This window comes from Vicugna pacos, chromosome 7, assembly GCF_048564905.1.
Source record: "Vicugna pacos chromosome 7, VicPac4, whole genome shotgun sequence".
NCBI classification, from domain to species: domain Eukaryota; kingdom Metazoa; phylum Chordata; class Mammalia; order Artiodactyla; family Camelidae; genus Vicugna; species Vicugna pacos.
The window spans coordinates 46,194,071-46,219,890 of NC_132993.1; the positions used below are offsets into that span (position 1 = coordinate 46,194,071).

General features: G+C 40.3%; 1 protein-coding gene across 1 annotated transcript; it reads right to left on the bottom strand.

Annotated features, from left to right (window-relative positions):
• Window positions 1-1,416: 1,416 nt before the first annotated feature.
• On the bottom strand, window positions 1,417-25,820 carry GPNMB (glycoprotein nmb). Its single transcript, XM_015237259.3, has 11 exons — window positions 25,643-25,820; window positions 18,375-18,527; window positions 17,521-17,664; window positions 15,906-16,070; window positions 13,225-13,383; window positions 12,590-12,901; window positions 8,444-8,551; window positions 7,571-7,673; window positions 5,785-5,999; window positions 2,938-3,034; window positions 1,417-2,484 (listed from the first exon to the last, which is right to left on the bottom strand). The coding sequence occupies exons 1-11, from the start codon at window positions 25,710-25,712 to the stop codon at window positions 2,331-2,333; spliced, it is 1,680 nt and encodes a 559-aa protein (XP_015092745.1). The 5' UTR covers window positions 25,713-25,820; the 3' UTR covers window positions 1,417-2,330.

Consider the following 25,820-nt stretch of genomic DNA (forward strand, 5'->3'; position numbering starts at 1 on the left):
CCAGTGGGGAGGGGGTTGGGAACAGAAAACCTGGGAGTTCGAGATATGCAGATACTGATAGGTATATATAAAATAGATAAACAAGTTTATGCTGTATAGCACAGGGAAATATATTCAATATCTTGTAGTAGCTCACGGTGAAAATGAATATGAAGATGAACATATGTAAATCCATGTGTGATTGAAGCATTGTACTGTAAACCAGAAACTGACACAACATTGTAAACTGACTATACCTCAACAGAAAAAAAAAAGGTCAAACAACATGCCCAGGGTTACTCAGCTCAAAGTGGCAGGGCTGGATTCCAATCCACGTCTCCTATCCTACATCCAGGACCAGGGATTCTCCAATTACTCCTTAACAGGGTTTCTGACATTGTGGGCCAGGTGAGATGGGATTCTTTGTTGTGGGGTGCAGTCCTGTGGACTGCAGGATGTTCAGCGGCATTCCTGGCCTCTACTCGCTAGATGTCAGAAGTACCCACCCTGGCTATGACAACCAAAAATGCCTCTTGACATTGCCAAGGGGCAAAGTAACCTGTGGCTGAGAACCACTGACCTTCAGGTAACTCATAAATGGGGAGAAATTCCATAATTCATGTTCTGCCAATTTTGTACTCTTTGAGATGATTCCTGAACAAATAGCTTATTTTGGGGCTGCTAGGCCATCTATGAAGTGAAGGGACTAGACTATATGGTGGTCTCCACCAACTCCTTAAGAAAAGCCATATACTTCTTAAGAAAATTGACAATAATTCGATATCCTCTTGTATCCATTGTGTGTTCCAACTTCCTGCAGTTGTCCCAGGAATGCCTTTCGCAGCGGTTTTTTAAATACTAGAATACAGTCTAGATCACTAAATTGCTGCTGGTTGCTGTGTCCCTTTAGTCTCCTTTAGTCTATTACGTGGGTTCACAAACCATGGCCTGTGGGCCAGATCTGGCTCGTCATCCACTTTTGTAAACATGCTTGTGCTGGGAAACAGCCGTGCTCTTTCACTGATGCACATGATGGCTTTTGTGCTGCAGTATGGGGTTGAGTCGTTGCAACAGGGACGGTATGGCCCCTGAAACCTAAAATAGCTACTACCTGGCCCTTTACAGAAAAAAAATTGCTGATCTATGACCTAGAACTATCCTCTCACCTTTATTTTTAATATAATACTGACTGTTTCAAGAGTCCAGAACAATTGCTTATAGGAAAATCTCTTCTTTGAGATCAGTCTGATTATACACATTTCTATATATAAAATGTATTGAAATTTCACATACTGTATACATAGACTTAAATATATAAAACACTTAGGAAATTGTCAGTGCTCCTCGGGGCAGCATTCACCAACTTTTTATGTGTTAAAACTATAAATGAAATTGAAAGGCAAACAATGAATCGGAAAAATAATGACAATTCCAAGATCTTGTCTCTTTTCATACTTTATTTTTCAGGAAGGAGAAAAAGAACGTCATGACGGACATAGGGCAATTTTAGTTACAACTCGAGGTAAAATACTCACTGATTGATTAAGTTTCTATATCATTTACATAGAGAAATCAGTAGGAAAACCATGGCTTCCTTCTTTGGAAAATCATAATATGTAATTTCACACATGTGCACCAGAGTGTACAGAAATTCAAATATATACACACAAATGTCAACACTGGGTGCAGGGCCACAGACCTGGCAACAAGCCTGGTATACAGAAAGTTCTACATAAAACGAATGAATGAATTCCATTCCTTTACACAGCTGGGCAGGGCAGGTTTTCACAAAAATATTCACACCTACTTATTAGACGAGCTTTTTTTTTTTTTTTTTAGTATAACAAGCATGCAAGCCTACCGAAGGCTTGTCTGTTATTGTTCTGTTGAGAGCTCATGCATGTTCATTGAAATAGGATTCAGGTAGCTTGGAACATTCAATACAGGAATACACTGGTTTTATACATATGGTTATATGGAAAGCTAGAAAGTATCTCTCCTTCCCGGTGACCTAGGTCAGACCCTGATGAATAGTACCTTCTTCCTCTACTCTTTGGACACAGAGTGTCTATCCTACTGATCACCTAAGACATCATAAGTGAAACATAAATCATCATGATAGAAAGCGCCGCTAATTGGTTTCATCGGTTATATAACATGGCTGGCTCTGTCTAGTACAATTCCTGCTTCTTTAAAATGTCATTTAACCTATAAAAAAAATTGGACCTTCCCAAACCACAATATATATTTTACAGTAATCTTTAGAAGAAAGTTAATCGTCAGCCACTCTAGCACAGCTCACATAAATGGCACTGAAGGATGAGCTGTTGGTCAGAAATAAGACTGAAGATTTAAAGAATTCCTGGTTGGTTCTTGAGCAGTGGATTTTTTTCTTGGTTTCCGGGGAAGAACACGGTCTTTGCACGAGTGAGGAAAACATTCAGGCCTTTGCCTTTGACTGAGATCCCAGTGCTGTTTTTTATTGGTTTGTATTCCTTGTGTTTTCTGAAAGCAATGTGTTAGACATATTAAAGATCTCCAGCTGGAATTGGTTACTTTCTACAATCTTTTACATGTCAAGTGCAAAAGGGTTAATTCCATTTAACCAAATGTATGGTTTTCAAGACATTGATGTCTTCTTATGAAAATATATTTATTTTCTCTGCTTCATGCAAGAAGTGTGCCTACTTACTATAAACTGAAATTATATGTTAAACATTAAGCTGACACAATTTGGTAAAGTTACTGACATTTGGTAGCATTTTTAGGGCTAAAAAAAAAAACCACAGCAAAATTAATAGGCTAGTTTGGTAGTCATTATTCAATGGAAGATTTTCCTCCCTCACACAAAAATGTTTGAAAGCAAAAAAAGGGAAAATGGCCCATTTGTGCCGAAACATGCTATTTATTTTTGACAATATACTATAGTGCTTTAAAGTGCTAGAACCAGCAACTTACTTGTACACCAAAAGGGCGATCACAGTGACAAATACAGCAGCCAAGCAGCCAACGGAGACCAGGGTACCGTTTGCCATTCTTAAAAAGAAGGCTGGGTCTTAAAACAGAAGTGAGACCACGTTAGTGACATCTTCCACCTAGAGGACACGCTGCTTGTAATGTAATTAAATAAACGAGGAAGGGAGCTCTCAGAAGATATATGGTTCCCTCTGGGCTTTCAGTAATCTTTTCCATTACATAATACATAGTCTTTAGGGCAGCTTATCTTCCATTTAGAGAATGAGCTAGTGTGTCTGGAACACTGTGTTAAGGGCTCAGGAGAGAGATGTCACGTCCTGGAGACACCTGCTCAGGTCTTAGCTGACCCCGCCGCGCCCACGTAGGGAAGGCCTCCATGACCCTCCTGACCACTCCTGTGGCCTCATCTCCCACCACCTACCTCCCCGCTGTGCTGGAAATCCCCTCGTCCCCATGCTCTTTCCGACCTCTGTGCCCTGTGCCGGGAATGTACTTCCCCCAGCTCATCTCAAGTGTCTGCCCCTTTGGGATGCCTTCCAGACATGCATGAGGGCACCGGGTCCCGCTTTCCTTTGTCACTTCTCTGCTTGCCTCTTCCTCTGCCTCCGTCACGCCGTGTCACTGACTTCTTTATATTTATTTCTCCTCTACTAGATTGTGAGACCCACGAAGTGGGAATTCTGTCTTCTCTGTACTCCCAGAATCCAGCTAATCAACTTGTCTTTCTCTGCCACCCAAGTACAACTGAACTTTGTCTGTTCTCCCTCCATCTCCTCTGCCACCTTCGCAGTCCCAGCCATCAGCCCTCTCCCCTGAAAGGACCTCTTCATTGTCTATCTGCTTCCACCGTGACTTTCCAATGATCCTTGCTCCACTCAGCAGTCTCAGCCATCTTCTAAAAGCATCAGATTATGCTTCAACCCCACCAGGGGCTCCCCTTACACACAGAATAAAACCCAAACCCTACACACAGGGGTCCAGACGGGCTGCTCATTCTTGAAATTCAGGTCTCAGTTCGGAGGATGCCCTTCACCAAGCAGGTGCTCCTGGGTTGGCAGGACTTTCCCGACCCCTCAATCTAGAGAGCCAACCTCTGTCCCTCTCCCCAGTGCATGTCACTCTCCATGCTCTGACCTTGTTTCCTGTCTTCACAATATCATCGTATTTGTTTGTCGTCTATTTCCGCTCACAGAAGCCGGGACCTTCCTCACTGTGCTCCCACCCTATCTGGAACTGTCTGCCGGGTGCCTGGAGCCGAGCTGGGCATGGAGTGAACTCCCGATGAATGTTTGTTGAAAGTATTGCAGGTGCTTCATGAATGTTCATTGAATCAATGGCTAAAAGTCATTTCAGCTAAGTCTATGGGTTTGCCTTTGAACAATGATCGGTTTTTGAAATTCTGACTTTGAAACCCAAGTCATCAAGTTATAATTCCCACTGGACTAAAAGCTCTCTGAGCTTCCTTTATTTGGATTTGAAAATGGCTCAGCTCACACCTAAAGTTATCACTCACGACAAGAAGGATTAAAGGAAAGCAAATATCTAAATATCTAATCCAGATAAGAGAACTGTGGTTTGCCCGAACTGAGGAAGCTTATTAGAATAGGTTATTGCTCTAAAAGGCAGTCCCAGCAGCTCCTGGACATGATGGCATTGACGGTCCAGGCTCACATGGATACAGAGGCTCTAGCTGCCTCTTTCCGCCCTGATCCCCAGCTGTCCACACCAGGTCCCACGATCCCCATCAGGGAGGAAGCAGGGAACCTTTGCATACTTGTTTTCTTGTTGTTAAACATGCACCTTGGCTCTAACCAAAAATAAACACTCATGCAAATAATTGTATGTATGATTACCTATGCTTTTCTTTCCATAAGGTTAAAGTTGCCTTTTATATAGTTAATGAGTAAATATATGCTTAATTATATTTTACCTTATGAGATAGGCTCCAAGTCCAAAAGAGTTATTTGTGAGTTAGTTAGATTGTATACTGACAATGCTCAAATTAAGGAGCAAAATGAGTGCTGTAATGTGTGCATGAGTTAATTTCTCCCTTTCATCCCATGCAGCACTTCTAAGAGATAAAATATTATCTTTCAACATAGTTGGTTATATGTGGAATTCAGTTAGTCACCAGGTAGAGTCCTAACTGGGGGTTGGGAAAAATTGGAAGCCACCTGTAAATGGAAATTTCTCAATGAAGTTCCTTTATCCACATTGTTAACATTTTATCTCTCTGAGCACCTAGTGGGCAAAGAGTATTTTTTCTGGTGAACATCTAAGGACGAAGTAAATTGGTTTGTTTCTGTCTTGGTGTCATGCTTGGTGGATATGAGAAGGGAAAGAGAGGGTACATGGCAGGTTAGAAGGGAGCCATGCGTCCACCTGTTTCTCATTTCTCCTGGCTTTACATCTTTGCCCAAGTGGATTCTAATGACAGCATGGTAGCAGCCTCCTCTTTGTTATAGTTTAACTGGAGAACATTGTTTTTTTTTTGATGTTGGGCTTTACACTTTCCCCTTGAAATACAAACCTATTTGAGCAAGCAGTGATCACACCCCATTATTACTGGTCTATGATCACAGCTGATTTTTTTCATCAAAAGGCTTTTCTTTGGCCACTGTTTCTTTGGATCTCTCTCTCTCATCCCTTCCCTAAGCAGATTTGCTGTTGGATTTTAATGCCACTTCTCAAATCCACATTAACAATAGTTCAATGACTTTTACACTGAAATAAAACTAAACATTGAGAGTGAAGCCTTGGATAGCTGTAGTGTTGGACACATACTTTATCTGCAATATAAATGTTCGGACAACCATAAAACAAACTTACCTCTGCCAGGGATGGAGACAAGGATGCTTGTGAGGGCCAGACTCGCATCATCACCCAGAGTGAGGTTCAGACAGTATGTCCCAGACCCACGGAAGGCCCTTCTCACCGTCAGCAAGCACATGTCACCCAGGGCCACATCCACGGGGTCACAGACTGTGTTCTGGGTGATCTGGCAGGCGGGGTCGGAGATTATGGTACAGACCTCTGTGGGGATGCTGAGGGCACGAATGACACCAGGAGGGAGAGAGAGGAATATGACATTAGTTTAAAGGAAAAATTGTTACATTTCTATAAAAGTAAATTTCATCTTATTCTTACTCAAAGCATATGACATGAAATTGTCACATATAATTTACTCTTAGACGAGCCTGGGTGTGAGCCACTGTTTCCTCTGTATCCGTAGGAAGACAAAGCCCTGGGGCTGGAGAAGGAAGAAATTACGTCCCCGAAGGCAAGGGGCTGTTGGGAACTTCCCTCTCCTTCTTGGCTCCCTAGAAAGCCCAAAGGTGCAGACATCAGGTGTTAAGCAAAGATAGTATGAAATGCCAGTCAGCCCCACGTGGGTCCTGCAGAGGTGTAACAGCAGAAGCCACCAGAGCCATTTACACAGTGCTCACTGCGTGCAAGGCACACAACAGAGTCTTGTCTATTCCTCTCAAAGACCTTAGAGGGAACTGATATTATCCTAATGTAGCAGGTGACAGCCAGCTTGGGGAGAGGCGATAAGTGGCCCAAGGTCACACAAGCAGTTAGAGGTAGAGCTATGACTTGAAAAAAAGATGTTCAACAGTGTCTTTGTAACCACCAGGCTACCTGGCCATGGGTTACATCTGAGCCACAGGTTCACTTCTGAGTAGACCTCCTGCATGGAGAGACTAGCTCTGAAGCTGGGCCTGGGGAGGGTGTGGGGAGGGACATGCTCTCTTCTCACTTGGCCCAGCTGCTTGCAGCAGCTTCCCCCTCAGTCAGGATTTTCTGTTTTCTTTCATCCTCATCCCACTCTCTCCCGCAAAGCTGGAGAGCATCACAGCTCTTCCTTTTTATCAAACAAGGCCTCATTTTTATACCATCCTGTTGTCTTATTAATTTATACATCACATACACGTACACTTTAGTTACTTGATTTACATATTATATGTAAACTAGATAATATTAACACTTAATTCATTAATTGCTACAGTATTCACATATTAATTAACTTATATTTAGTCTATTATTCATAGGTTTAACCAAACCACAGGAAGTCAAATTAGATAATGCATTAGAAAGAGCGTTGGAAGTTGTAACGAGAGATGGAGTTACCAGGCAATGCTATTAATTAGCACTAGGACACAGTCATTCCACACAGGCTTCCCCGACTCCGGAGGAACCTCTGGGAGCTTAAGAGGCTCTGAAACAGAACTCAGCCTGTGAGCCTTGCTCTACCAGGTACCCGCCACCTGGGTAAGTTCTATAATCACCGTGTGCCTCGGCAGCCCCATCTGTAAAATGAGGAGTCTCAGGATTGCGTGAGGATTTGATATGAAAACAGATATAAAAGTTTAAGAACATGGTAAGTGTTCAATCAGTAATTATTATTCATCAACACTTTAAGGTAATGAGCATTGCTCAACTCTAGCAAAACACGTGCATGCTCGAGCGCACCTTGGAGGGTCCTTCCTTGTCCTGGCTCATTACTGAGGGACTAGAATCTAAATCAGCTCAGAAGGGGACTAAGGTGTGAAGCCCTTTGTTCAGCCCGGGATCCTCACTCAGTCCTGTCCTCTGACTGGGATGATGGACTCACCTCCCTTGGCAGGCCACGACAAAGTCCACCAGGGAGTTTTCAGGCTGTGGCTTGGGCATCGGGACATCTGTCACCTGGATGATGTTCACCTCCAGAATTCCCTCTGACGAAACAACCCCATAGAAAACCACATCAAAATACAACGCAAACCAAATCAAACCACTTCTTACCAACTCAGAAGACCAGGCAAAATGACACAGCCTTCCTGTGTCCCAGGAATCTACCCCGTAGTTGGACACGTGTCCGGCAGCATTTGCAAAGTTAGACTGATTTATATACCACATACACGTGATGTACCTCAACCTTTATCCCTGGAGGCTGTGTACGTGTCAAAGGTGTTTGGGCAGGTGTTTCAGGAAGAGGTAGCCCTAGGGGGATGCAGCTCCAGGCTCAAGCCTTGACCAGGGTCTCCTGCAGAGGTGGCTTAGCCCCCACCTGTCTCCTCTGTCGGGCCCCTGTGGGCAGGGCCCCAAATGCACAGCTGCGTGTGCTGGCCCTGTTCTTTCCCCTTTCTTACACACAGGAAGTGTGACTTAGTGAAATCATCCAGGGGAAAAAAGTGGAAGCTGTGGGAACTTGCTACTTCAGGGCACATTCATTCAGGTTTCTGGGAGGCCCAGGGTGGGGAATCCAGGCCCCAGGCAGGCTGGTTGGTATGTGGACCTCATGGAGGGTTCATTTCCACCAGGATGTCTAAGGAAGGCTGGGAAGGTGGGCAGGAATCTAGAAACTTGTGGAGTCTTGGCTCAAATATACGTGGTATCACCTCAGACAGAGTCAGGGCCTCTGCTCTCTACCACTAGCCCTCAAGAATCAGGGAAGGGAGTGGGTAGCCCAAGGTGGATGCTAACATCCTTCCCCTGTTGGTCTTACCAACAATCGTGATGGTGGCTGTAAAGTAGCCGTATCTCTTAATCTGGCAATGTTCATCAGGAATCTCCCTCGGCTCCAGGGGGTTGTTACCAGCAGGCACTGGAGAGTCTGAGTGATGAGATTTTAGATTAGTTGCTGAGAATGTAAAAGATGTAATTGGTATAACCAAAAATCTGAACACCTGTCTACCTTCTCTTTAGAAAACATCAGAATTCTATCCTATTAAATTGCTGTAGACACTTGAACTAAATGTATGACAATTCATAGCGATATGAGAGCTATAAGGCATTATAAAATTGTTAAATTATATAAGTAAGCACAATCCCATATCTTGTTCAAATGCAAGTAGCAGATGAAAGGTAGAAGCCATATTAAAATGTGTCATGTAACAACCACGATGAAATAAAGCAGGCAATAGTAGATTAAATTACATTTTAATTTTGGAGGAAGGTATTCTGGGCTCAAATTCTACTTCCCTTGTTTTTAGCTTTTTGAGAGCATGGGCATATCATTTAATGTCTCTTTGCCTCAATTTGCTCATCTGTAAAATAGGAATAATACTTACTGATCTACTAGGGTTGAACTATGAAACTTAAATAAGGTATATAAAGCTTGCTTCCCATGCCCGCTACATAGGAAATACTAAAGAAATACCAGTTTCCTCAACCCAGTATATACTTCTATACCTCTATTCAACTATAGATGTGCTATAACATATATAAGACGTGTAATTTTAAATATTAAGGTGGGTGCATAATAGATTAAGAAGAAAACCACATGGGAAAAGGCAATTGTTTCCTTGCTGGAATGTCTTATAGCTCCTAAGCTTACATTCGAGAGTGTTTAGGGGATGCGCAGAATGTTTAGGGGAGGAAGGGAGTGAACACAAGACCTTTTTGAAAAATAACCCTTTGTGTATGATTAGAGCAAAGAATTTAATGCTCTATTTGTTACAATTTAAAAAGCTCTAATTAAGGTGTTGGTGTTCTGTTAACAAGATAAAAAGACTGGAAAGAGAATATGATTCTGAAAATACAACATTATTGTCTCTTAAATTTCCAAAGGCATGAAAATGGGCCCAGTTTGGGGGGAAGGGCATCAAAGCGTCACAAGAGCTGCTTCTCTGACACAGGGAGGGACATGTGGCTATGAAGCCGGGGATTTCTCCAGGGCTCCTCAGAGCCTCTAGTGGGTGAATGAACGTGGCTGTGATGTTCCTTTGCTCAGAGAGACCTTCTCAGAGCAGTTCTCAGAGCATCTCTGGAGACAAGTGCTCCATGGCACACACTTCAGGAAATGCTACTTGGGTAAAACTTAGAAAGGTTCTAACACCACGTCAGTTTCAAACACAGTGGTTTATCCACAGGGTTGGCCGTGGCAGACTCTTGGAAATGTCCCCGGAGTTTCAGGGTAGTCCTTTGGAAGTTACAGGGGAATCATTCATTCCATCCCAAGATTTAACTGTTGTGCTCTGCAGCGAAAGATCTGTTTGTGAAGGGTACTAAAGATGGCTGGCTCTCCCCTAGGAAATTAGGAAACTTCTTCTTTTAAAATTCTTGATGGGCAAAATTTATCTGTCAAGTTAGAACATGGAATCAAGACCCTGCCATCTTTTAAAATAAAACTTCTTCTAAATAATCACCAAATAATAAATAATTCTACCTTTGGTAGAATGCTTATAAAAATGCATATGGAGTTTTGCAGATGTTTCTATAAAGCCAAATCTATATCTATGTATGTAATATACATATAAAGTCAAGGTATGATTAAAGGGCTAATGGAGAAAAACTAACTTAACCTCATACTTAAGTCACTATTCCCTGTTACCCAGAGAACAGTGTGAGACCCCTTGATTCTTTGGGAAAGCAGAAAAGTTCTACATGATATGATATATGATATATATATATATATATATAATATATATATAGTATTACACTGATTAGAATCAGTGTTACAAAAGTTTTTCTTTTAAGATTTGTTCACAAAAGTCTGAAAAATGATCAATGGCACTGCTAGCTAAGGAAGGAGAATTCTGTGGCTTAAAACTGGTGCATGCCTATTGGCCCTATAATGTAATTATCTTCCTGAGTCACCTCTTCAACTCTGCTTCTGTCTCACTCTTGTGGTTGCACCTGGTTTCTATTTAATACTGGGCTTTACACTTTCCCCTAACCCACTAACATCACCAATACCTATTTTGAAGTCACTTACCAAAGTAGAGACAACATATTTTTTGGTCAAATCATAATCCAGTGCTCAATAACCCAAGCCTGATCATATGGTCTGCAGAGCTGAAAATGCTCTCTCTTCCAGAGGGCAAATACCCCACCTCGCTTTCTCGAGTCATGGGTTGATTCTTATCCCCATCTTGGGTCCCATTACTTAGCATCCCTCCGTGCCCCAAGTCTCCCAGCTGCTTTAAGGCATTTGGGGGTTGATTATGGTTTATTTAACATCCTTAGATAAAGCCAGGCAGCTCCCCTTCACTGTAAAATTTAACTAATTCATAAGGCTTATCTTATATCTTATAGTCTAACCTATGGAAAATAATAACAAATTTAAAATACTTTTTCATTGACTTAAAATATGTTTTTTACATGTCATGATATAAATAGGTTCTAAGAAAAATAAGCTAGATTTATGAAAATGCAACCGAAAATAGACTAATATTAAATAACGCAACATGAAGCCCTTTACCATTCAGGAATTTCTAGACAGTTCTAGATACAACAGGCACCTGTAATTTATTTTGAATTTCACACCTGGTCCCCTTAAGAAGACCATCAATTTTTGTAGATAAATAAATTGATTCTCCGACAGAAATACTAGAACAAAGCTACACGTTTAGAGCTGTTCAATGCAGTTCTATTTATAATTGGAATGAGGATGAAACATCCATCAATCAGACAATGGTTAAATAAATTCGCCATTGAATAAAGTGAGTTAGACATACATGTACTGAAAATGGAAAGATGTCTGTGATGCTTATTAAGTGAAAAAAGGCAAACAGTAGAACAATATATATTGCATGAACTCATCCACCTAAAAATCAAAACCACAAACCTTAATGTACATTTGTAGACTATGTTTATAAGTATATAGAAAAAGTTCTGAAAAGAAATGCTCCCAACTATTAACAGGGTTTAACTCTTGGAAGGAGGGCATGAATAGGAACTTTCACTTTTATTTTAAATTTCTATATTGAATTTTTGCTAAGGAACATGCATTCATTTTATAATTTAAAACATTTCAAAAAAGAATCAAAATCAGTAAATCTTATTGTCTCTTGATTTATATATTCTTGATTTAATAAGATATCTTTTATTAATAACACACCTACTAATTTATATCTAACAGGTTTGGGTAAAAAAAACCAAAACAGTTGCAAGAAGTCTGGACAGCATCATGGAGAGGTCTGTCTAGACTTGGTGATGGCGCCCTCTTGTGTCCAGTGAGAGGATGTCAGCCTGTTACCATCTCCTGGATGCCCGGGTGCTAAGATGCACTCATGAGTGGCTGAGTGGGGAAGGATGGTGACCACAATGGGGTAGGGTGCAGAATCAGATGGGAGCTAACACTTGAAATAAACTCTTAAGAACGTCTTGAATGTCCTCATATACTATTATTAGAAGGTGAGATTTAATTAACTATGCCTTGTATCTAGAAAAATTTTAATATCTGGAATCTTTCCAGCTTGCTAGCCAAGAAACATTTTCAAGGTGCATTCTTTCTTGAGCCATCTGGAAACTATCTTCAAGCATGGCTGAGTTTTCATGGGTCATGGGGTAAATGTGGGCAGGGTGAGGAGGAGAATGGAAATGGGGAGCAACTGTGGGAGGGGGAGGAAGGACAGCAGGATGGCCTGAAAGTTTGTAAAGGACCAGTGTGTCTCCTCATGGCTGGGGAAAGTGGGACAAACAGAAGTGTAGTGATGTAGAAGGGGGAAGCACATGTATGCATAACAAAGGCCAGTGAGAATTAGGAAGGTCAAAGAGTTGTATGCAAGTCACCAAGTGGCTTTAAATGCATTCTCTTTCCTTCTATATTCTAACATCTAAAAATGGTGATAAAAAAGGAAATCAACGGGTATAAAATAGAATCACTGCAGAATCTCTTCCCAACAAAAATTACCTGGAAAGTACTTACACAAAGAAGGGGTGGTTAGTGGAGGTCTGGGCGAAGGTGCAGGACAAGGTCCAGGCACGGCTGCTTGCACGGTGAGGTTGAGGCTGAAGGTACCATTGAGCACATATGTGTGGTTCAAAGTGTCATTGGTGGACACAAACAGACCAGTGTTATCCCCGAAGTTCCACTTGTAGGAAATGGAAGACTCATTGAGGAAGTGGCTGGGATCGTGAATTAGGACACTGAACATAATGGGGAGGTCCCTGAGGAAGGTTTCATCAGATGAATTCCGATTGTTCTTCTGGGACATAGTCACAAATATAGGAATCTGATCTAAAAGACAAATTCAAAAAAGGAAGAAAGAATGCATGATTGCTTGATTTTAGTGGATGACTTCAATAATGCTTTTAGGTTAGAAATTAAAATTAGGAATAACTCAGTATCGTTTTCCCTTTTCTGATGCACATTTTCTACAGTTTTCCCACATTATTCTGGAAAACATAGATGGGATATATTATTTAATATATAAGCTCGAGAGGGAGTCAGGTGAACTGTAACCTAACTCAGAAAACTTGGCTCTAATTCTTTCTGAACCCACTAACATCACCAATACCAAGTGCCTCATCTTCAGTTAATTTAGAGTTCACACCACTTACCAGTTACCACGTACACATCTTTCACTTTGGCGATGGGAACATATGCCCAGCGGTGTCTTCTGTAGACAGTTACTTCCATGATTTGAGGGCCAAGACTCACATTGGCTGTGTTTATAGAAACTGTCACTGAACACCGTCCCAATTTCTGGAAATATTGACCTTTGAGAGGATGAAAATTTTTAGTTATTGGCTACATTATATGGTCAGTATAGAAAGTTGCTGTGTCTTAAAGACTAACAACTGCCATTGAGAGATTGTTCTGGGAGAGGAAAAGCAGGCTGGGGATATGGCCTTAGCTCCTGCAGAAAGGAAGATGGGGCTCATTTTTATGTAAAACCTTATAAAGCAAATCCATAATCATGTAAATGTAATTGCGTGTAGCTGGTCAAAATGAAAAGAGCTGTTTAGGGAGATAATACAGTTAGTTCTTAGTCTGCAAATAAGTAATTTGTATAAGTCAGTCATCTCACACTTGAACTACATGTTTCCCATTGAAAATACATTTAATGTAATAGGTGTCCACGGGAGCTAAAAATTTATTCAAAAATCTACCTTATTTTTGTAATAATATTACTAGTTCAGCTTTATTATTAAGCAACTTTTTTTTTCTTTTAGGGGACTAGGATCCTCCACCTTCTAGCAGTATTTGTATATAAAAATGCAGTAAATGATGAAAAAGAAATAGGGTATGGTGGGTATAAAAAGATATGGAGTAGTTCCATAAACACATTTCCAGGGTGCTCTTAAGTTCTTTTTCTTTCTCCAACTCTAACCTTAATCTCACTGCCCCTGGCTAGCTAGTGGAAGTAATTCCTCTCCTTCAGGGCTCAAGGGTTTTTCTAATCCTTTTGAAGAACCGGGCATGGATGTGTCAGTGGTACAACAGGTATTGTAGACAGATGCCTGTGAGCTGGGGATGCTTCAAGACTGTGCTTGTCACCTGGTCGGGGGTGTCAGGAAAGGGATATGTAGTTTGGGATTGCCCTTTACCTGCAAATGCAGAGGCAGTTCTGTCGGAGGTTGTAGGGGGAGAGGCGTCTCTTGGGGGTTAGTGATACGGGAGGAAATGTTAGTTCTGGCACCAAGAAACAGACCCGAGAGGCAGTGCTTAGCTGGGGGAGAATAACAGGTAACTGAGACCTCAGCAGAAGATGGAAATTCAAAACAGTCCTATTAAGAAAACAGCAGTATCTGAACTGAAGGCTAAACAGAGTCTGGAGTGTTAAGTGAGCTTAAGTGGCTCCAGGCAAATTATCAGGTCAAAGAAATCATGACATTTGGGGAGTTAACTGACAGGACGTAGAGGCACTGAAAAAAAAAAAAAGTCAGCTTTAAATCAGCTGATTTAAATAGATATGCATAATATTTGATACATATTTTATACTTTGTTCAACCGGAAGGTATTACTAACATGTTGTTTCGATTTGTAAATGAGTTAATTGAAGAAAGAGAAGCGCTCTGTAATTCACGAAGAAAGACAAAACATTTAAAAATTTGGAGTCTGCACAACTAGGAGCAGATTTGAAATACTCAGAGCCAGGTGGCAGCTGCTGAGATTTTTAACTAAGAATCTAGCAGCTTTGCTCATAATAATCTAAATTTACTTCTAAAAATAATCCCTTCACTAATATTAAAGCAAAGTGGATATCATTTGTGGTTTAAAAAAAGAATGTCGGCTGTGTCAAAGAAGAACAGCAATTAGATTATTTTACTTTAACATAATAGAATATTATGCAGTCACCAAAATAATGTATATAAAAATTTTAATGACATAGTCATGATATTGAGCAAAAATGTGTACATATTATGATCTTTAACAAGAAATACTAAGAAAAAAATTACTAGAAGAGGAAACACTAACATGTTAACAGTGATAACCTTTGGTGTGAATTATGATTGATTTTTCTTTTGTGCTTTTTTGCATTTTCCAAATTTCCTACAAAAATTGTAAGTTTCTTTAATTCTTAAACTTTTTTTTTTCAAAAAATTTCTTCTAATCTTTTTTTTTCCTTTGAGGGGGAGGTAATTAGGTTTTTATTTATTTACTTACTTATTTTAATGAAGGTACTGGGGATAGAACCCAGGACCTCGTGCACGCTAGGCAGGCACTTTACTGCTGAGCTATATCCTCCCCACCCTGAATTCTTAAATATTCTTTTAAAAACATAAAAAGTGAAAGAATAAATCAGGGGGGAGGGTATAGCTCAAGTGGTAGAGCGCATGCTTAGCATGCACAGGGTCCTGGGTTCAATTCCCAGTCCCTCCTCTAAAAATAGATAAATAAACAAGTTAAACCTAATTCCCCCCCCCCGAAAAAAAAAATAAAAAAAAAGTGAAAGAATAAATCAACAAATGTCCATCCATGTGCCATTCAAATAAATAAATATTAGTATTTTTTCATATTATTGTTCAAGGCAGAAAAAAAAAAGAGGTTTTTTTTTTGAGAAAAAGGTGAATCTGTCTTTTTCTCCTTTTAATTCTTTGGTGTCCTAGAGATTGCACAAGGCTAATCAATTTAATTTTTATCCCTCACCCTCCATTTCAGCTAAGGCAAGTTAACAGAGTAACTGTTGTTAAACTCTCAATGTTATCATTCTCAGTTACAGAATAAGAAAAGAGAGAAAACATAAAAGGTTAAGGGAAGGTAAAGAAGAAGCTAAGGGGGTCTGCAAAAGTCCAACCAAGTGTGTGGAACACGTAGACGAAATTCCACTTCCGGGGATGAGGGAAAGGCCTCCCGTCAGGAAACACGTCGTGACGGCTGTGGCTGGAGCTGTTTCCCCAGGCACTGTCCTCTGTCCACGCCATCCAGCTGTAAACATACTGGTCAGGAGACGGATCAGTATCTAAACAGGAAAGAAGCAAGCCATGCTTGTCATCTGGACTCAGAATGCTCAATGCTCATCAATGAATTAAGCACATTTTCATATTTTTCCATAACTAGTTTAAATATAGTTGGACCACTAAAAGCCTCACATTCAGAATTCATCCAATGGTACCTTTATGACCTGTGCATTTTTCTGCTGACATGTTATATTTCAATGAGTTTTACATAAAGTAATTATTCAGGAAAGTTTAGAGAATGTCACTTAATATATTTATCTGCCCACTGGATATCCAAATCACAACCATATTCAAACCAAACTGAGGGATGTTTTATTTTTTTATTTTGATACATTCTATTTGTAGCTTTTTTCCCCCCTGACTCATGTGAAATCAGCACACATCTCCTAAGAATAAGGACAGTCTCCTACATAATCACATCATCACCACCCCTACCACAGTCTAATCAAGGGTCACATTCTACATTTGGCTATCTTGTTTCTTCAAATGATTCAGAAAAAAAGATAGATGGAAGCAAATTGGGGAAAATGTTGAAGTTGTTGAATCTCAACATGCCTTGCTTTCTACTTTTGTGTGTGCGTGACATTTTGCATTTTAAACAAGTCACAATCAGTATCTTTTCATTTAGAACAACCCCCTCACCCTCTTGCTTTTCATGTCACTGACATTTATGGAGAGCTTTTTAATTTATCAGTCTACTATAGCCATTATTTTTTATTTTTAAATTGTCCCAAACATGGCCATTAGGAGCCTGTCAAGCTGCCTCCTGTGTCCCTGTGGCATGTCGCCATTATTCTTTGAGCATTTCCTTGTTTTCTAGTGCAAGATGTCCCTGGTCCACCTGGTACTTTCTCTGCCCTAAACACCTGGAGTCATTAATTTCTTCAAAGATCTCTATTTCCCTTTAGGAGTGATAGAGATTTCATAAAACTTTTCATTAAAATGCTCAGAGGGCTAGATTGCCATTTGAAATGTTCATAAGAATCAACTTTTTTAGAAAAAAGAGAGAATAATATACATACACATTTTAGCATTTGTGCGAGCCACATAGCTTAAGAAGCAGAAATTGAGCTGATCAACAAAGATTTGTCAGATTGCCTATTCTTTGAGCAGCCAAAAGAATTCTAAGTGATAAAACCAAAATCTGAGAATCAGCAAGGTATTCTCTGTCCAATCAACTGGACACTAAGAAAAAGTGAGGCACGACAATGTAGATTTAAATAGAGTTCCCAGCAGCGGAGAGCCACCAGTTTGATGAAATGGCTTTGGCTGATGCTGATGAAGGGACAGACATACTCACCATCCTGCCATCTAACTTGAGGAGGGGGTGACAAGGGATGATTGTAGCATCTTGCATTTACAGAACTACCCGTGAGCATTAAGGTTTAAGAGATGGGTCTCTAGCAGTTAGAAGAACTAGCGTGTTCCTGTGATGTGAACAACTTTCCTTACCATTTCTGCAGTCCTTCTCATAGACTATGTTGCCATTGGCATCTTCCTTCTGGCATCTGGGGAACACAAGGTTCACTGCAAACGTGAGAGTCGAGCCCACCAGTGCTGGTGAGTCACTGGTCAGAACTGCCTGCACACGGCCTCCTAGGGCACAGAAAAGTAGAGCTCAGTGATCAAACATCTCTTTTTCCTTTCACAGATAAATTTAAAAAGTAAAGTTAGATCTATGAATAAGGACCGGAGGATCCTTATGCCTTTTTACAATAAATTATTTTCTGGATTCCTAACTTTCGCTTTCAGAGCATAACATTCTAGAAGAAAAAAAAAGTCAGACCAATTGAAGAACTCTCTAACCACAGAAGGAACATTTAATTTAAATAATAAAAATCCATTTAGTTAGATTGATGAAATAAGTATCAAAGGTTTGTAATTTTTTAATTTCAAAACCAATGACTGAATGATTCATTCTTTGATGTGAGTGAAAAGGTATTCACTTTCCGACAAACCACACTTTTGAGAGATTTAAAGACTGCCACGGAGTCTCAGAACTTCTGAAATGCCCATTCCCACATAGCTACATCAGTTTGAGGCTAGGTCTACTCACTCTCCAAAATCTTCCAAGAGCTACCAATTTGTAAATTTCTAAGGAGATTAAACTCTGTGTGTATGGGTGGTTTAGAAAGTGATATTGCTGAGATAAAGGAAATATTGCCGAATTCGGCTGCCTCCCACTTGGTAACCATAATACTGCCATCTGTGCAAGCAACATGAACCCTGTGATCTAAGAGTCTACAATCTACAAGACTAATTGAAATAGGAAACTACAGTTGTTTGGGTTGAGTCTTTTGATTTACCTTTCCAAGAGTTTTTCCACCTAGAGTCTCCCCTCTTCCATACTGGATAGAGTTTTTCATTCCAGTCATTTTCATCTGAAGACCAGCCATTTAATTGGTTGTGCTCCCTCATATAACCAGAAGGTCTGCCATTGCTCAGCACATCATGAAATCCTGTAACAATATTTGAAAAAATTATTTTGTCTACTCCATTCCTCATCTAGTATTACCTAACAATGCTTAAAGTAACTTCTCATTTCATAAGATTGGAAAGCACATACATAATGTTTCCAATATGTCAAACAGATAGAGGGTGCTTTTTAAAAAATGTGTGAAGACTTCAACCACAATTATGTATTTGCCAAGCTGCCGGCTTTTTTCAGTTGTCAGTATTTGCTTTATGTGTTTTGAAACTCGGTTTTAAATTGTTAAGCCTTCTTGATGAAAGGATCCTTTTATCATTAGGAATTGACTTTCTTTTTCTCCGGTAATATTTCTTGTTCTGAAGAATATTTTGATATTAGTGCTTAGTGTTTAACTGGTACATCTTTTTCCATCCTTTCACTTTTAACCTGTATACATTTTATATTTGAAATGGGTTTCTTGTAGACAGCATATTGTTGGTTTGGGTTTTTTTTTTTTAATCTAGTCTAACAATCTCTACTTTTTATTTGGAGTGTTCAGGTAATTTATTTTTAACGTAATTATGAATATTGTGGGATTTGTCTACTATCATATGTTTTGTATTTGCCTTATTGTTCTTTATTCCTTTTCACTTATACCTTTTGGGATTATTTTTGGATTCCACTTTATCTCCAACTGGCTTATCAGCTATACCTTTTTGTTTTGCTTTGAATAGCTCCAGGGCTTATAGTATTTCAGTTCTTTTGTTTTTTTTGCAGGGGGAGGTAGTTAGGTTTATTTATTTTTACAGGAGGTACTGGGGACTGGACCTAGGACTTCATGCACATGCACTCCACCACTTGAGCTATACCTTCCCCATATTCTAGTTCTTTTAACATCTTTCTAATCTTGATTCGATGTCAGTTTTTTTGCTTTTCCTGACAACTCTGGTGGCCACACTGTCTGTCTGTCTTTTCTTTGAGGATTGTAGCAGGCTGGTTGGTTGCCTCCCAGCAGCCACCTCCTGCCTGCACTTTCCCTCTTTATTTCTCTTGTGGCAGAGTTTCTATTGTAATGATTCAGAATTCCAGAGGCTCACTTTCCTTACAGTTTGGGCAGGAACAGATGATTAGATCCTGGCCCATGGAAGCTGAGAGGAAGTCTGCTTAAGGCTTCTGGGAAAGGTTTTCCGCCTTCAGAAAAAGAAACATGTGAGAACAAATTCAGTTTTTTCCTGAGAATTGATTTTGGAGAGAGCAGTGTCATAATGTGATGCCTGGAGCTGTGACAGCCATATTTTACCATGAGGGCACAAATCTGAGGAAGCCAGCCAGCACATCAAGGGTGTCAGAATGGAAGGATAGAAAGGAGTCCTCGGTGGCGCTGCTGAGCTCTTGCTCTAGCCTTGCCTACCTCTGGACAGACTAAGATAATAAAGGTCTTACTCAACCTATTTGGGTATTCTGTTATAGCCCAAGGCTCCACTGTCTATAATCCTCAGCCAGCCCCTAATCATACCCTATCATACACTGTTCTCTCATCAAGTCATGGTCTTGTGTCTTGGCCTGGCCATGGACTCTCAGAGCCAGGAACACTGTCTCTTCTCTTAAACCCTGGAAGACGCCTGCCTTGAGGCGCAGTATTTAACAGGCACTCAGAAAAGCCATATTGCATGGATGCCACTAACGCCTGTCTTCTATTCCTCCTTGTTGGTAGGAGGAGGAAACTGTATGTAGTTCCCTTCTTATAAGGGAGGCGGATGGAATGAAAAAGAACTTTGAACCTGGCTTCTAGTCCAGGTTCTGCTACTAAACAGGCTGTGTGACTTCAGGCAATGTTTCCTCTCTGGGCCTCAGGTTAGACAAAAACCAAATGTCCTGTGTGATACTGTGAGATAGTATCTGTTTTCAAATAGGAACAAAATGACAGCAGGAAATGCATGTTTATCAATAAATGTTTGTAACTGCAAATTCATTCGAACTAAGTCACAGAATGGTAGAATGTTCAATGTGGAAAGAACTAAGATTAGTTAGTTCAGATCCCTTCATTTATAGATGAAGAAATTCAGGGCAAGAGAAGTGACCTGATACACTAAGAGTTGTCTTTAATCAAGTGGAAATGAAGATTTTCAGCTTTTGATTCCCAGGACCAGTTTTTCCTAGTGTTACAAAGTCTTCCTCTTCCTCAGATCCCGAGTGAAAGTCAGTGTTTTCAGAAGCATAATCCAAACACAGATTTCTCCTCTGATTTTAAATGTCAAAAGTCAAGGAAAAACACAGACAAGGAATAGACACATAGGTCCACAGAACGCACCAGAGAACCCAGAAATAGACCCACACAGATATGCCCTACTGATTTTTGACAAAAACAATCCAATGGAGGAAGGATGGCCTTTCAACAAATGGTGCTGTAAAAGATTAAAAAGCATAGGAGAAACCTTCAGGCTATAGATAGGCAAGAATTCTTAGACTGAACACCAAAAACATGACCTATGATAGGAAAAATTGATAAACTGGACCTGATCAAAACTAAAAACTTTTGCTCTGTGAAGTACCACGTGAAGAGGATAAAAAGGCAGATTACAGATGGGAAGAAAATATTTGCAAACCACATTTCCAATAAAGGAATAACATCTAGACCATATAAAGGATTTTCAAAATGCAATGTTATTAAGAACAACCCAGTTGAAAAATGGGCAAAGGACCTGAACAGATATTTCACAGGTAAGGATGTACAAATGGCAAAAATGCATGAAAAGATGTTCAATATCATTAGCCAGTGGGGAAGTGCACGTTAAAACTACAATGAGATATCACCATACACCTATGAGAAAGACTGAAATAACTAAAAGTGACATATCAGATGTAGGTGAGGATGTGGAGAAACTCTATCACTCATCCATTGCAGGTGGGAATGTACAATGGTTCAACCACTCTGGAAAACAGTTTGGCAGTATCTTGTTAAACCAAGCATTTAATTACTATTGCAACTAAGCAACTGTACTCTTGGGCATTTGTCCCAAAGAAATGGAAGCTTATGTTCGCATAAAAACCTGTCCATGAATGTTCATAGAAGCTTTATTCATAACCACCCAAGTTGCAACAACCCAGAAATCTTTCAATGGGCGAATAGTTAAACTGTGGTGCATCCATACTATGGAATACTACTCGCTGATAAAAAAAAAACTACAACAAAAAAGCAACCACCCACTATTGATACATGCAACAACTTCAATAAATTATGTTGAATAAAAAAAGAGACAGTTCCCAAAGATTACATGCTGTATGATTCCATTTCTCTAACATTCTTGAAGTGATAAAATTATGAAACTGGTGAACGGATTCGAGGTTTCCAGGGGCTGGGGGTATGGCGGAGTGGGGAAGGGAAGTGGGTTTGGATCTTTGTGGTGATGGAACTGTTCCGTATTTTAACTGTATCAGTGTCAACACTCTGGTTGTGACATTGTTGTATAGTTTTGCAAGGTGTTACTGTTGGGAGAAACCAGGTAAACGGTACAAACAGGGGGATCTCTCTGTATTATTTCTTAAAAGTGCATGTGAATTTACAATGACCTCAGAATAAAAAGTTGAATTAAAAACACAGAACCAAAACAAGATTAATGTTCAAAAATCAGTTGCATTTCTTTACACTAATGATGAATCAACAGAAAAAGAAAGTAAAGAAACAATCCCCTTTAAAATAGCACCCAAAGTAATAAAATACCTAGGAATAAATCTAACCAAGGAGGTGAAAGAATTACACACAGAAAACTATAAACCATTGATGAAGGAAATTAAAGAAGACTTTAAAAAATGGAAAGATATTCCATGCTCTTGGATTGGAAGAATCAATATTATTAAAATGGCCACACTGCCCAAGGCAATCTACAGATTTAATGCAATCCCCATCAAATTACCCAGGACATATTTCACAGAACTAGAACAAATCATAATAAAATTTATATGGAACCATCAAAGACCTAGAATTGCCAAAGCATTACTGAAAAAAAAAAAGAAAGAGGCTGGAGGAATAACTCTCCCAGACTTCAGACAATACTACAGAGCTACAGTCATCAAGACAGCATGGCATTGGTACAAAAACAGACATATAGACCAATGGAACAGAATAGAGAGCCCAGAAATGAACCCACAAACTTTTGGTCAACTAATCTTTGATGAAGGAGGCAAGAATATACAATGGAATAAAGACAGTCTCTTCAGCAAATGGTGTTGGGAAAACTGGACAGCAGCATGTAAAGCAGTGAAGCTAGAACACTCCCTTACACCATACACAAAAATCAACTCAAAATGGATCAAAGACTTAAACATAAGACAAGATATAATAAACCTCCTAGAAGAAAATATAGGCAAAACATTATCTGACATACATCTCAAAAATGTTCTCCTAGAACAGTCTACTCAAGCAATAGAAATAAAAGCAAGAATAAACAAATGGGACCTAAAGAAACTTACAAGCTTCTGCACAGCAAAGGAAACCATAAGTAAAACAAAAAGACAACCTACGGAATGGGAGAAAACTTTTGCAAATGAAACCAACAAAGGCTTGATCTCCAGAATATATAAGCAGCTCATATGACTTAATAAGAAAAAAAAAAACCCAATCCAAAAATGGGCAGAAGACCTAAACAAGCAATTCTCCAAAGAAGGCATACAAATGACCAATAGGCACATGGAAAAATGCTCAATATAACTAATTATCAGAGAAATGCAAATTAAAACTACAATGAGGTATCACCTCACACCAGTCAGAATGGCCATCATTCAAAAATCCACAAATGACAAATGCTGGAGAGGCTGTGGAGAAAAGGGAACACTCCTACACTGCTGGTGGGAATGTAGTTTGGTGCAGCCACTGTGGAAAACAGTATGAAGATTCCTCAAAAGACTAGGAATAGACTTAACATATGACCCAGGAATCCCACTCCTGGGCATATATCCAGAAGGACCCCTACTCCAAAATGACACCTGCACCCCAATATTCATAGCAGCGCTATTTACAATAGCCAAGACATGGAAACAGCCCAAATGTCCATCAACAGATGATTGGATAAAGAAGAGGTGGTATATTTATACAACAGAATACTATTCAGCCATAAAAACTGACAACATAACGCCATTTGCAGCAACATGGATGCTCCTGGAGAATGTCATTCTAAGTGAAGTAAGCCAGAAAGAGAAAGAAAAATGCCGTATGAGATCACTCATATGTGGAATCTAAGATAAAAAAAAAACACAAACAAACAAAACATAAATACAAAAAAGAAATAGACTCATAGATATAGAATAGAAACTTGTGGTTGCCAAGAGGGCAGGGGGTGGGAAGGGATAGACTGGGATTTCAGAATATAGAATAGATAAATAAGGTTATACTGTATAACACAGGGAAATATATACAAGATTTTATCATAGCTCACAGAGAAAAAATGTGACAATAAATATGTATATGTTCATGTATAACTGAAAAATTGTGTTCTACACTAGAATTTGACACAACATTGTAAAATTGTTACAAATCAATAAAAAATATTTTTAAAAAACGCAGAACCAAAAAACCCAATAGTAAGATTTTAAAAGAAAAAGAAAAGATGTGAGTGCATGTGGAGAACAGATGTGGAGATAAATGGGGTCACACCCAGCACCCCTGTGTCTGCTCCCTCTAGCTTTGGACACCCTAATGGGTCTACCAGCATACAGGTGGTGGCCAGGCCACTTGTTAATGTCTTCTCCTTCCTCCTTTTTACCAGGGCTATGACTGGAAAGTGGCAAGGAATCTCTTGGTGTCTGATACACTGCTAAATCCCACTCATCCTTATTATTTTCTGGCCAGGATGTTTAACCTTAAGGCAATGTGAAATCAGGCACCTACAGGTTTTTGTTACGTTGCTAATAGGTTGGGACTCCTCTCAAACTGCCAGCCAACCTCAGGCTTATCTGTCTCAGTGAGTAGACAAAGAGGGTGCTGGTGGGCAGAAGGCTAGAATTTGGTGCAGGGGCTTTCCACGGACCTATCAGCCTACAGTCCCTCCATCTCTAGGACTATAGGCTCTTGTAGTGTCTGTCCTGCGAGGTACTTTGAGGGAAGACAATTGCTACCAAGTACACCTCCCACTCCAAGCACCTTTTGTTAACTGATCTCACAAGAACCCTATTAACCAGTTTTGTAAACAAGGAAATGAAAACTCAGTGGAGCTAAGTCACACGTGGTCCAGCCCTACAGCAGGGAGGAAGGACAGCGGTGGGCACAGAAGCCTTCTTCTTCCCCTAACCCGCTGTGCGGCCTAGGGCGGGTTACTTGGAGCTAGTAGCGGCTCCTTCCCTTCCCCTCTCCACACCGCAGCCGCCAGCCCTGGGTGGAACTCTCCACGGACCACCTAATTGCAGAGCTTTTCTCTCCCATTAGGAGAGGAGGAGTGAGAGAAGGGGTGTGCACGTGTGTCCAGGATCACTGAACTGGGCCCAGCAGGTGAAAAGCAAAACTCGGGTCCTCGTGTCCTTGCCTGTAGAATGGTGAAGGACCATCTGCTCCACAAAGGTGGTTGTGGGACTACCTGAGTAATAAAAATTGAATTAAAAAAAGACCCCAGCCTCTACTGTGTAACTAGAATAGAGACCCAAAGCTTCAGCTCTTCTCTTAGTAACCTCCCTACAGTGGCAGCAAACTTCAGCGGGTCTGTGAAAACACACCAGCAGGACTGGCAACAGTTTCTGGGCTGGGACTATTCAAAAGCCTGTCTCCGGACTTTGGGCCTCGAGCTCCCAATCATCTGAGGGCTTTACACTGTTGGACGGAAACCAGACAAAATTCAGTGGGTAACTTTGCTTTGTTCTCAGGCCCGAGACTGTTCCCTTCATACCCCCATTCTCCCACCCTCTCCAAGAGAGTGGGTGGCATCTGCAATGGAAAAAAGCCTCCACCAGAGAGGAGCTGCACGCCTTTCTCTTTTGAAGAGCCTGAAGCAACGAATGCAACCGAACGCATTTTACTGCAGTTTCAACATCCCCAACAATTTTCAGAAGAAGAAACAAGTGAGTGTGGCTGCTTCCTCAAGTCCGGCTTCTGGCTCAAACCATGTTACTTTAGACAAACCCATCACTTCAGCCAGTAGCCAGAGAACGGGTTAAACCCAGAAACTGAGAATTACTCACGTTTGGCGACATCAAGGGGCAATCTTGCAGCCAGAAGCAGAAATCCCAGGAAACAGCAGAGAAATTGCATCCTGAATTCTCACAGACCCAGGCAATCAAGGTTTAACTTGTGACTCTTCTGGCTCCATCCACTAAGAACAACACTGCTCTTCTGGCTTCTGCTGTGCCCCACTCCTTA